The following is a 13,451-nucleotide window of genomic DNA, read 5'->3' on the forward strand; positions in this document are numbered from 1 at the left end:
AGTTTGCTGTAATTCATTTTAAACACATGAACTAGTTATGTTATTTTGTCAGATCTGTGCTTAGTCACAAAGACTGTGGTAGTGACTCAATGGATTTCCCATGAATGTGTTATTGATTTATTTATAAAATCACTGATAAACATTGCAACTCGTCCGTAACTCTCGCTTTTATTGTGAAAGTGGGACCGGAACACCGTATCCCACTGCAGCCGGCTTTACAGCAGTGTGTTGCGGCTCCGGGACCGTGCTGTTTTGTGATGAGGCTGTAGTAACTCATTGCTAGTAGCGGAGCGGAGGAGGGGGACAGAGACAGTAGCCGCAGAAAGAAGAAACTGAGCTCTGTGTTTATCAAAGTGGACTTCTTCCCTCTCAGCGCCATGACTTCACGCACTTTGGGACTAATTCCCTGTCGGAGGGCGCCGTTATGAATATTCCTCCTCGGTGGTATTTAATGTGAAAACGGCAGAGTCACCGCGCGCTGCCTGCCACTCACAGCCGCCTCTCCTCTCATCACCTGCGGCTTGCCTCTCACGGACTGTCCGCGGGATTGGACGCAGACTTTGGGAGCGGGAGTAAAAAGTTAACTGTGTGGGATGTTTGAACTTGTGATGTCATTCTCCAGCGGCTGACATGCTGCCTGTGGAGTTTGATGCTGTCTGCGGAGATTTCATCCCATAGACTGGAAGTCATTTGCACGCCTGTTTGGATATACTGTGACTGCTGCTGGACAGCCTGCCTCACTGACTGTGACCAACCCTGTCCACCTATGAAACATCAGAGTGTATAATGGAGTACCGCCAGACTTTGGTTCCCCTACTGCTCTTATTTGCACTCAGAACTTTGGCATATGGTAAGTTTAAATTGACTGGTTCTTTTGGGTCATGTTCGCACAGATGGAGCCTATGCTTCATATCAGTGGCTCCCAAACTAGGTCTCACTGACTCCCCAGGGCTCTAAAGGGGGGGTCCCACAGAAAAATGAGACCAGCAATTTTAAACATGCAAAGTTTCTATTTCATGTCCTCCTTTCCACATAGGACCCTTCACGTGAAACAAACATAGGAACCCTTGCATATATGTCAGTGTTGGTCAGTGCAAATGTGTGAGTAATCCTCCTGGATGATGTCATTTTAAAGGCCACTTAAACCAGCAGACATAAGAGCAGCCCATATGCAGCCTTGATGTGCGTCTTGCCCAAGGGACTTTGGATTCACACCAGCATCTGCTCCCCACAGAAATCTGACTTTGTTGTGTTTCTAGCCTGCTCATTTATCTCTATTATTAGGCCCATTAGATGAAAGCATAAACTCGGCACAATGCAAATTGTGCAACAGAAGCAGCAGTCAGTTCCCACTCACTGATGCAGTCAGTGTGCTGTAAGTGAGCATGGCAGGGTTGGGAGTTCGAGTTCCTCCTGTGGACAGCAGTGCTTAAAAATGTATGATTTCTCTTTACTGTAATGCGCTTTGGATAAAAGCTTTCACCAGATGCTGCAACTGTTCTTCTGTTTCCATCTGATTGCACTCCTGTGTAGATGTGGGATCCCATAGTTGCACTGAGCAGACAAATAATAAATGCAGCAATGGTGGATACAGATGTATTCTGAAGTACAAAGCTCTGTTTCCTTTGGTTTAGCCTCCCCTTAATCCTTCGCTACTAGGGCTGTGTATTGGCAAGAACAAGGCGATATGGCCTGTATCGCGATACGGGGGTTACGGTTCATTCTATTGCGATGCTGTAAGCACGGCCACATATTATGATTTCTGTAAAATCAAAATTTAGGAAATCTGCTATCTAATGGTTCAGGGTTTAACAGAAGAAATACATTATCACAGAAAAAAAAAATAGTGTATTAATATTTTCTTACAACCCTAATAGTGACTGTACTAAGCTGCATATTGGTCTTTTCGTTTAATAGCTTTTTAATGACAGCGCCTATAATGTTAGCTCCTCTCACACTAAACTATGTGGAGAAAACAACACAGCATCACTCAGACTCTCACTTGTAGCCTGAGCCACCTCTGGATGACTGACAGATCCCCCATCAGTCACATGTGTAACTAGTAATCCGCTACCGATAGGCTACAGGCTCTTTGTCAGCATACCTACGTCTTTGTGTTCTACACAGACACACCCCCGGCCGTACTGTACAAAAGCAATTTTTTCCGACGCAAGTGGGACGTTATAGTTTGTGACAGCGTGGTGTCTTTGGGCCTGGACCCACTGCTGGGGCTGCCTTTTACAAGCCTGTAAACATTGGCTATGAACCCACAGCATATGAACTCAGCATCTGTGAAAGTGCTCCTTCAGTGACTCCAGATGCTCCTCTGGGACTACAAAGGCTGGATTAAAGCTACTTATTTTCACTTTAGCAAAACACACAGTGACTTTTAATAAAAGTGTACTGTTTTTAGCAACTCTTTTTTATGTGTGAAAATTTACATTTAAATACGCATCCATGTCACATTCTGACACTGCCATCCAGAGCTTTTTAGATTAAAGGGAGAGTAAGCTTCAGATCAGCACCAGCGCGGATATTAGGATAAAATGAGCTTTATACTCTGTGATAAAAAGAACTTCCTGCCTGCCTGTCTCCCTTTTCCTTTTCACATCTGAATGCCCCCCCTCATGTGGAGTTGGAGTCATGTTTCAGGTCTGGTCTTCAGACTGTTTGGCCAGTAAGGTGACACTGGAGTCTGCTCTGTGATTGTCAGTCATCTGTGTCACCATCAGTCAACACAGCGCTCTCCGGCACCTTTCCCCAACGACTGTCAACGGGCCATGTGTTTGTCATGCTCTCACTGGAGTGACTGGCCTGAAAACAGCTGCCTTGTTGTCTCGTCGTGAATGTCCCCAAACAGACCAGTTACCAGATCAAACAGCACAACTCCTTTTCCTTCAGGGAGGGAAGTGTGGTTGGGGTGAAATGCGGCTGAAATAGCACAATTATCAAGACATCTCATTGTTCAAAGTGCTTTCTTTGGTTACTGGCAGTTGTTCGTTTTTACATGAGGCATTGAAGACGCTGTCACCCGCAGTGACTTAAAGTGAGGTTGGGAGGGCTTTAATGGATTAGTCAAGGACAGTTTGTAGCTGGGATTGAAGCTGTGACAGTCCAGTATGGTCTCTTTAGGCTATCAGAAATCTGCCTCCAAACCAATACAATGGAGGTGAATGGACTTTCATTTGTGGCAGTTATATCCTTAAAAAAGGAATGAAAATGTGTTTTCTCTGTGATGGAAAAAAACAGCATTTCTTGACAGAAACAATGTCCCTGTTATTCTAGATAATCAACGTGCCCCACTGCCAGCAGGTTTAATAGGGACTGTGTCATTGGTAGAATGTAGGTCCTTCAAAAACTGTTGACAGGAATGAACGTAATGATTATTAATCATAGATTAATTTGTCTGTTATTTTCCTCGATTAAGTGACTGATTGTTTTGTCTATAAAATGCCACAAAGATGTAAAAAAAATGCACATTATAATTTCCAAGAGCTAGGACTTCTTCAAGTTGTCTTACCCGACCAGCAATCCTAAACCCAAAGATATTTAGTTCACTGTGATGAATTATCACGTAGAATGCCTTCAGTGTGCAGGACTGTTTTCTGGATATATTATATATTTATTATATACTCAGTATTTACGTGGTGACAGATTTGTCAAAACCTGGTCACATGAAACCAAAACCGTCTGCATGGCTAAATAAAACTAGAGGTAAGGCAGATATGTATATAAATATGTATTTTTGTAATTTGGATGAACTAACCCTTTAGTATCTGTGATCCATATCCAGTTTGTTGGTTTACGTATTGAATAATCGATCTAAGTGCTCAGGTCATCAGTCGGACTGTGACTCATTATCCACACTGCAGTGTAGGGCTGTGCATTGGCAAGAATCTGTCAATACATATCACAATGAGGGTTATGATCCAATATATCGTGATACTGTAAGCTAGGCAATATATTCTGATGTCAAAAAACACATTTTAATCTAATTTTAGGAAAACTTTATTTCATGTAACCAGAACAGTGGGATCTGTATTTTGTAACATCATAACTCTCAGTTTACTGCTGTCTAGCTGTAAAATGGTTTAAACACAAAAATTGCTACATTGTTTCTGAGAATCGTTACAACATCCCAAAACAAAATATCGTGATATAATATTTTTTTATATTTTCTTACACTCCTACTACAAAGGGTTAACCCAGGGCAAGTTTGTCTTCGTACAGCCACGCCATTGTTAGTGGCACACTGCTGATGTGACTGACTTTTAACAACTGTGGATGACTCATAACAGCAGAGCAAGGCAACATACACCAGCTTGTGTTTTTGCTATTGGCATTGGTGACATGTCTTTTTAATGCAGAGCAAAAAACAGGAGACAGAGAAGGCTTTGTAGTCAATTTTTGAGAACAAACACACACTCACACACTGAGTGTACCTTCCCCCTCCCCCACCCGCCTTCCCATCTGTTCTTTACAGATCAATTAGGCTGTCAATAGCTCAGCCAGCCTTGGTATGATACATTGAAATCCTCAAAATCACCGAGGTACAAGTGAATCCTAATTCATGCTGACTGAAAAATAACACTCAAAAGGCAGGGCAAGGAACTAAACATCCTCTTCCTGTCATGGCACAATCAGCAGCATTAATCACACGCTGAAATTGCAGTTTAAAGCTTAGTTGCCTACTTCCGGCCTCTTTTTTTTTACACAGCTCCTGCCTTGCTAAATTTAAAAATAAGTTTGTTGTGCTAAATTTCTGTATTCTTGACACTGAGCACATGTATATACCCATTCATATTCATTACACAACAGTTTGAGGATGCCTTATGATGCATAATTAACAGGTTATCTGTTCATTTCACTGTAAATGAGAGAACAAAAAAAGCCCCATCACTTTCTCTTTTCAAATGTAACCGTAGGCTGTTTTCACTCTGTACAACTCCATCTGCAAGCTGAGGGTTGCACTCCCTCTCCTAATGGCAACGCTTAATATCTGCCCTGCACATTCCCGGCACAGAGAGTCAAAATAAACACACAATGGGGTACCAGAGACTTCTCCGTTGGCCATCAAAGAAAAGGGACTAAACTGAGCAGGAACTCTATTTAGCAGTGGGTGCTGACAGGACAAGTCAGCTTTCCCCTCTCCTTAAAGGTCTCAAGTGTGACTGCCTGAGGGGCCCCGACACAGTACCGCCTGAGCTCCCCACCTCAGGCTGTAGACAGATGGATGGCCCCCAACATTAGTTCCAGTGGTTTTAGGAGGGCTGACCTCTCCATCACTGGTTATAATCCTGAAATATATTTGAAAGGAGGCGAATCATTCAGAGTACAGGCGGTTGTTGTGCTGCGTATCAGTGTTTAGTGGCTGCATTATCAGCCACTAATTGGACAATACAGGTGGAATGCGTGTTGTTTTGTGAGATTAGAATTGCTTTGTTCTCCATTTCCTTGCTGTCACTGGCCAAGGATTAAAGTGATTGGAGAAAACGGCGCGCATAAATTCACACGCTATGTCAAAAACGTCCCCATCAAACTCTCACTGCTACAATCTGCCAACTTCATCTCCAGAGAGGCATCTTTCTTCCCTGCATCCTCTTTGCCCACCAAAATGGGACACATCCGGAATGTCTTCTCAAAGAGGAGAGATGCAGTATAAATGTACTGGGGAAATGTCTGTGTGTGTATGTTTCATGGTAAAGATAATGGAGAAGGGAGCTGACCTGCACACACCACTATTTACATTATATTACATCATATCTTCAGTTCATAGGGGGATATATTTTGTGATTGTGGTGCGGATAATTTAACGCTTTATGATGCATAATGGGCAAACATTTGACTTCAATTGAACTAAAATACACAGAGGTTTGTAAAAATCTATAATTCATCACAGTCATTAAATAGTAAATCTCCATGTAGCAGGTCCCAGATGTGTAACCAGATGGTTTTCCACACAGGTGTTGCTGTATAGTGTAAACCCAATCTCAGTCTTACAGTTATTACAGTCTTACAACATATTATAAATTGGTTGCACAGCAACTGCAGGTACAGCAAGGATGGAAGTGTTATCTGCAGTTTCTCTTTTATAAGAGAAATAAAAAGAACATATGTAATATAAATGTTCTTCTCTTTGTTTAGATTAATTTATTTCACATAGCAATTAATAATGTCAAGAATAATACAAATGTTATGTTATAAATTAAAATGTTTTTGTCAACAGCAAGTATTTAAACTCAATAAGCAATCCTTTATTTCTATTTTTAAGTGCTTGGTCGCTTACATCATCATCTCTAATTGATGATGAGTTCGAGTGTCTTTTTAGGAGAATGATCTGCTTTTATAAGCTTTATAAATTATAAGCTGCATTCAACATCCACCAAGAAAGTAGGGCAGCTTGTATTCAGACAAAAAAGTCTGGAAATCACTTGCTACTGCTTGTAAAGCTTAAATTCTATAAGTGCATCGTAATAACTGAAGGCGACTAGGACGAGCATTTTAACATTTTGATCTTCTTCCATCTGGATTTTGGCAGTTGGACAATCAGAGGACACGGTTTAGTGGTCTTTCAGTGAATAAATCAAAACTGAAACTGTCATCTTCCCCCATCCCCAGTGGAAATGACACCCTTGCTTGTAATTGGTTAATTTGGAGAGCGATTCAATTAGTATAGCTGAACAACTGACTGTACATAAATGGCATAATCCTTTCTGCATTGTTTTTTATACAACACCAACATCCTTTATGTCTTTACTCTCCAACCGTCTGTCAAACAAGTGTATGATTTTCACCAAGTCTGACTATCGAGACAGTCTAATATTCATGTTTACCCAGTTTTTATTACCCACAAATTTTTCCGGAGTGCCGTCTGAAGCACAACAAATTCTGCGGCAGAGTCAAAAGGAAAGCCCACGGGTATAGCTACAGCTGTCGCCGCCATCACTTTGTCAGAGGGTTGGATATGTTTGTGAGAGTCTGGCACTTGAAAGCTCGGTTTGGAAAAGAGCCAACTGATAATGGATCATTTTCAGCACCGGTGTATCAAGGTGATGCTGTAACGGAGGGATTTTGACAGCCGCTGTCGATGATTTAATGGCTGGCTTTAGAACTAACAGGGACAGCTCTTTTTGAAAAGTGACAGTTGCTGGGTACCTGTTATTTTGTGATGGGAGTGTTGTTACACCAAAAGTGACTGAGCGATAGGAAAGAGTGTGTCTTTTGATATTTGTTCTCTGTAGCAGCTCTGTCAGACAGTTATGCATGACGTCCTAAAGGAAAATGCTTATTAAAGAAATAGGACTTTGGTGACGAGGCAATTAGAGTGCCTCCTCTTTCACTACTACAATTACACATTCTGAGTGTTTCATATATGATTCTTCTAGTCTCCTTACAGTGCAGACAGTGTATCATCATAAAAAATTATCAGTGAAACAAGCTGAATAGTAAGATGTTTCTTTGGAATCCCCATCATCATTCACTGTTGACCCCTAAGACCCAGATTATAGCTCATCTCATGTAAATTAATATCTGCAAATTTGACTTAAGAATGAAAAATAAGCTAAAACTTCAAATCAGGCTAAGCTTTACTTTACTTTTTGTAAACTCTGACATAGGTTGTCAACTCTAATTGCTATCAGTTTATATAGAAAATTAAGGACTCTGGAGTTCAGGAAGTCCCTGTCTCAACCCTTTCCTCCCTCAGATTGACTTGTGTGATCAGACAGATAGCAGTCAGCCTGTGTGTAAGCGGACACAGGTCTAATAGGAGCTAATCTTGAAATATGCTGCAGTGGGACAGGAAGCCAATGGCATTTCCCTGCAGCTGTGTCAGGCCACCCGCAACCAATGGTGTGCCCGACCTGGAGCCCCTCGAGGATTTTCTCCCTAACATGAGCCAGAGAGCGCATGCTGTGCCGTCATTTGTGAACCCTAATGGACTGATAATTAGCGATAAGAAATCATGCAGTTTTCAACATACAAACTACGATTAAAGGGTTTACCATCTCTCTCTCTTGTCAAGATTCACTACAGCCAACATGTACTCAGATTCGCTCACTCCAGTATCTTCCCCTCTGTTTCCCCTTGTCTCTTCTTGGTCTCATCACACAGAACACTTGCATCAAAGAGTGAGAGTCTAGCTCATACATCCTCTGCTCTCTTGTTCTCTCTAAGCCCATTCCAAAAAATCCCTCGGTGGACTCTGTGGAGAAAATCGATGCTTGTTACTGGTGGGCTACTGGAACTCAAGCTGACAACTCTTGGCAGGAGTTGTGATAACTTGAAGGATGTTGGACTGGATTGTATTTAAGACCTCAGGACTGTTATTTGGAAATGCTTCTGTAAGTTGCATTCAGAGTTCTCTGAATGTTTAAATATGAGAATGGTTAGCTGAACCGTCCTCCGCATTATCGATGTTAATATTTGATGTTCTGCAGAAGCCAATAATTGATTATTCATACCGGAATGTGCTTCAGAAATTCATAAGTACATAAGAAGTTGAAATGTCCATATATATATAAGGGTGTTTGCTGCCCCCTCAGTGTTGTTTCTGTACTTGGAACTAAATCAGAGCATAATCAACTTCCACCCCTCATGTTTTACCACGAGTTAAGTTTTGTCTGTTAGACTCTACTGTCTTTTCCTGTTGGGCCACTTTTTGCTCTTTATTTACAGCAAACTGCTTCTGTCTTGTCAACTTGCCCAAACATCTAGCCAAAACTCATTTTAGCTGCTTCGCCAGCACAAGAGGCCAGACTCAGAGGGAGCATGAGACAGTTGTTAGTGGAAAGGTCTTTTTTCGGGGGGAGTGGCTGTGGGATAGTTTTGCTTCCAATTTCCACAATCCCCTTTTCTAAAAGACGGGCAAAAAGAAGCAGATTGAGCCCCTACTCATGAATCTGTTCATGGCCCCAAGAGAGACATGATAAAAACACCCAGTTTCCTTTTGCAAAGTTGACCCTGCCCATTTAGATGCTTAGCATCAACACAGGCTCAATTAAGGAGGCTGTCTCTTTATGGCTGGCACTTTGTATTCTCATGCAAGTGCCTCATTTTGTTGTCCCCACAGGGTCAAAGAGTAGGAGGCTGCAGAGAAAGCACTCCAGCCTGCCTCCCTCACTGCTGCCAATTTAACTCTGAATGCACATTTGCAAATCAATTCCTGTGGCTTCTGGTGAGAAGCAGGAGAAGAAGGAGGAGGCAACAGAGCTGTAAAACAACAAATTCTGAAAAGGAGTCAAGCCAGTCCGCTAAAAAGAATTGCAGATAAGGGAAGAGTCGGAATAGAGAAGTTGTTGAATTTCCTTTTGATCGCCATCTCACGCCCTGCCCCTCTCTCCTCTGTCCCTCCTTTAAAGATTATGGAGCTCATCCTGTTCGCCAGTGGCAGGTACTTACTGCTACTAGAATTTCTGCTTAAAGGGACTTTTCTTAGCCATTAACATCTATGTCTTATATGAAGTAGAACTGGGCGGGAGAGTGGTTATCTTGAGTGCAGTGTGAGGTTAGCTCAGCTTAGCCTTAATTTTAGTTGCTAAGCCAGAGCATGGCTTAATCTTTCTTTTTGCCACAACTCACCACAGAGTGATAAGGAGCGCCGGCTTTTGATATATAACAGTATTCTGATTTATTTTCAAGTCCTTCATGCCGAAATGAAAGGCATTTGTCACCCTGTCTGGGTAGAAGACTTGATGGGGCTGAAGTGCCAACCGTGTTTTATGTCCTTTTCCCTGCAGGGCCGCAGTGAACAGAATATTTTTGATCCTATGTGTGATGACACACACACTTTCTGTGAGCCGGTAGGGTCGGGCTCGGGGGCGGTTGCATGCTGGACCTTCAGCGGTGAGACAGTTGGTAAGCAGGTGTGAGGATATTTGTTGACCTCGAGATTGAGCCTTGCGCAAATATCAGACAAAATGAGCCCCCTGTGTGGATTTATTGTACGAGTCAGACCATCATCTGAGCCTTACACCATCTGTAGTGTAGTTGAAAATAGTGTCTGAGTCTGTGAGATGCAGTGTGGCAAAGATGCGGGGGTAAGTGCATATTTACATCCGGAGCTATGGAGGCGCAGAAGAAGGTTTAACAGCCTCTCACCTAAATCGGATAGCTTGTCAAGTAAAATTATGTCGAAATGAACTTTCCATATTCCAAATCACAAGATCTGCTCGAGATAACGTTCCACCTACCTTACATCTTTGTCTGAAATTGCTTCCTTTTTGTTTCTGTTTTTTCTTTTTTTAATGATTAACTGTCACAGCCTTTTGTCAACAGCAGCACAGTGAGCACATCTCTACTCACATGCTTGAAACAAGTTGACAGTCACTCATTTGACCTGTGACTTCTTAGCAGGGGATTATTTCTGGATAATTGGAGCGGAACTATTTTCATGTCAGAGAAAGCTGTATCATCATCCCACTGTTAAACTGTCACTTTTAATGCACTTCTAATTTGGTATCAAAATAGAAGAAGTAGACATTTATTTTTTTGAATTTCTCTATTTTAGGACTTTAAGACATTTTAAAGAGCTTCAGAGGGACAAGTAGAAGTCTAACCCCCACATGCAAATAAATCATCACCCCACCCCCACGCGCCTCCCCCCATTCTATCAGCATTACAATGCAAGTCAAGAGTACTGGAGCGATGTGGGTGAATTACTGGGTGTTGTTGTGATGTTTTTGCCTTTTCAGAGGAAGTAAATCTGCTCAGGGATGAAAGCCCACTTGTATTTGTGGGGAAATAAGGCAGGGGAGTTGGCCCGGGGGAGGGGGTGTGAATCCACTGTAGATCTTTGGCAGTGGTCCTCTTGTTCTTGTTTTATATCAGCGGACACACTGAGCCACTTGTTCTTGCACTAGATGAGAAAAAGTTCTGCCTCAGCACTTTGCCATCCTCCATTATAGAGAGGACATTGCAGCAGGAGTTTGTGCTCCCCGTGGCTGTTTTGTTCCAATTTTTCTCTTTCTTTTTGTGCACTTTTTTCTTACGCACAATTTCTCTGTCTCCCTCTCGGCTTTATTCTCTCCTTCTCGACTTTGAAGTTGTTTGATGGGAATTCACTTTGTGTATGTGTTTGTCCTGATGTTTAAGGTATAATTTATATACAGAGTGCATACATAGTCTGTCAGTTTGGACACATCCGGTAGTCCGGGAAAGCTCATGCTGAGTAGAATTAATTAAAATACACAGTGCTCTGTGTTTCTCTGCTGGATTTACCGACCGTATAATTACACTAGAAGAGCCATTCAAGTGTATGTTATTTTAAAGATTCAACTTTCAAACATTGGGTGAATGAGTCAGCATAAGTTATCTGATCTTATACAGCTTTGGTGTGTTTCTATGATAGATATGTCATTAGAACAGGCTTGCCATGAGATGTATAATAAATCTTTTAGTGCCTTAACCTAACCTGACATAGCAGACACAGTATTTGCACTCCCATCCTGCCTTCCAGTTGTCAACTGAAAAGATCCCTGATAGTGATAGTGTCTGTAAAGCTAAACCTGATCAGGAAGGAAGGTAGGTAGGTAGGCATGGGACGGTATGAACATTTCATGTCATGATTATCTTGGCCAAAATAATTGCAATTAATAACATTTGATTATCATGTATGTACACGATAATCATACTTAAACATACTGGAATCCCTTTACCTTACATTTTGTTAAGAAACACATATTGCATCACAGATAGGAACGTGATGAAAAAATTCATATATATCTTAAGAATGCAAAAACTTTTTTACGATTTATGTGCACTGGCATGCATAAATAAACAGTAGGTCCAGTTAAACACCCCTTACTTGCATCAACTCACATGATAGTGTCAAACATGGACTGAACATGTGTCTTCTCCCATGGTAACTTGGATTTTCTGCCATGGGCGTTAATCCGGGCTGACATCTGATAGCTGTAAAAACTAAAGCATATGATTTATCTTAGTTTATTCATCCAACCATTCATTGAGCCCTTGTACCCTATGTGTAGGACTGTGTTACATGTTTTTACACATGTAATGCAGGTTTTATCTTTAATTTGTCAACCGTCCGTCAATTGGCATTGTCAATAAATACATTTTGTGCCTCTGAAGGGAAGATATAAAACATTTTCCCCACCGCTGACGACTGACAGCTATCAGATCTGCGAGGGAAATCACACATATATCCCTCAAATGTGCTACAGCTCTCTTTTGGCATGCCAATTTAGACAGCAATTCATCTTTCCCCCACGCACCATTCTTGTCAAACACACTCTGGCTCGCACAGGCCAAACTCCTACAGCATCCCTGTGGTTTCATTAGCTCGCATGTAGCTCTGAGAGTTGCTGCCATCCTGCTGTACACCACAGGCAGGAGCTAATAGGTCCTTAGAGGGTTCAGACTTTCCTATAAGACACCCTTCTCAAGACAACCAGTCACACTCTCCAGACTGCAGCAGTCCATTTAACCTGATTTGAGTTCATCTTTTCCAGCCTTGCCCTTATCTATTACATGCATCTGCGCTCACTGTGAGCGATGTAGCTGGGGAATACTACGCAGTTTGGATATTCAAATATCCTTGCACACGCAGTCTCTATCATGCAAATCTGTGCCATTGTACTGTCATATACAGACTGCAGCGACATAAAAGAAGCTTGTGCAAGATCACCATCATTACAGTAATATCAGTGGAGATTAGGAAGATGTCTCATCATCCTTAAGAAATCATCTTGGATGCAGCAGTTATTATGTGGGGGACTGAGAGATCATTTCATCAAATCTAAATCTCCTTTCATGATAGGCATATCAGATTTAAGAGTTGGCGTTCAGCGGTTGCCTCTTGGACGTTCTCTTCATGATATTTAGCTCAGTAACACGTGGTGGTCTTCCTCGTTTAAAAGCCTCCGATTTACATTTCAACATGGCTTGTTCCAACCAACTCGGACTGCAAAATTTATGAGTCAGCTCTTAAAGTCTCTGTCCTGCTGAGCTCTCACCACAGAAACCCCCCACTACCACCATCCAAACCGTCCCCCGACCAGACACACTCAGTCCAGCCATAATGCTACCTAGCTATTAGATGAACAGTCTCTATCTACTGCTCAGAGGCCTTAAGAGGGGAGAGGCACTTGGCAAAGTTATGACTGTATTTATTCCAGAGGAGAGTAACCTTGTTAACAAATGATTGCTTTTTATTTATTCACTTTTAGAAATGTATCAAATCAGAAGTTTTATTTGGTAGTCCTGAAATATTTTCTGAAAATAACTGTACAACTTTATATTTATATATATTTGATTGTTGAACAAAACAACATTTTTAAACCTTCTCAGGCTCTGGGAAGTTGCAATGCATGGCCATTTTGTTTTGCTTATTCCTTAATCATTAGTTACAGCCCTACTCACATTTGATTTATTTTTGAATATTAATGTCGCTCCATTGTTATGCAAAGTCCATTTGTAATTCAAAAACACAT

At 41.7% G+C, this 13,451-nt stretch overlaps 1 protein-coding gene across 4 annotated transcripts in view; it reads left to right on the forward strand.

Annotated features, from left to right (window-relative positions):
* The first annotated feature begins 248 nt into the window (after positions 1-248).
* Positions 249-13,451, forward strand: part of robo3 (roundabout, axon guidance receptor, homolog 3 (Drosophila)) — an 89,491-nt gene continuing 76,288 nt past the window's right edge. For all 4 annotated transcript variants that reach the window (XM_035667004.1, XM_035667005.1, XM_035667006.1 and 1 more), the window contains exon 1: positions 249-850. In XM_035667004.1, coding sequence (XP_035522897.1) covers positions 787-850 — 64 coding nt within the window. In that variant the 5' untranslated portion in view covers positions 249-786. The remainder of the gene's footprint in view (positions 851-13,451) is intronic.

This window comes from Morone saxatilis, unplaced genomic scaffold, assembly GCF_004916995.1.
Source record: "Morone saxatilis isolate NCDOM2014 unplaced genomic scaffold, NCSU_SB_2.0 Contig20, whole genome shotgun sequence".
Classification (NCBI taxonomy): Eukaryota; Metazoa; Chordata; class Actinopteri; family Moronidae; genus Morone; species Morone saxatilis.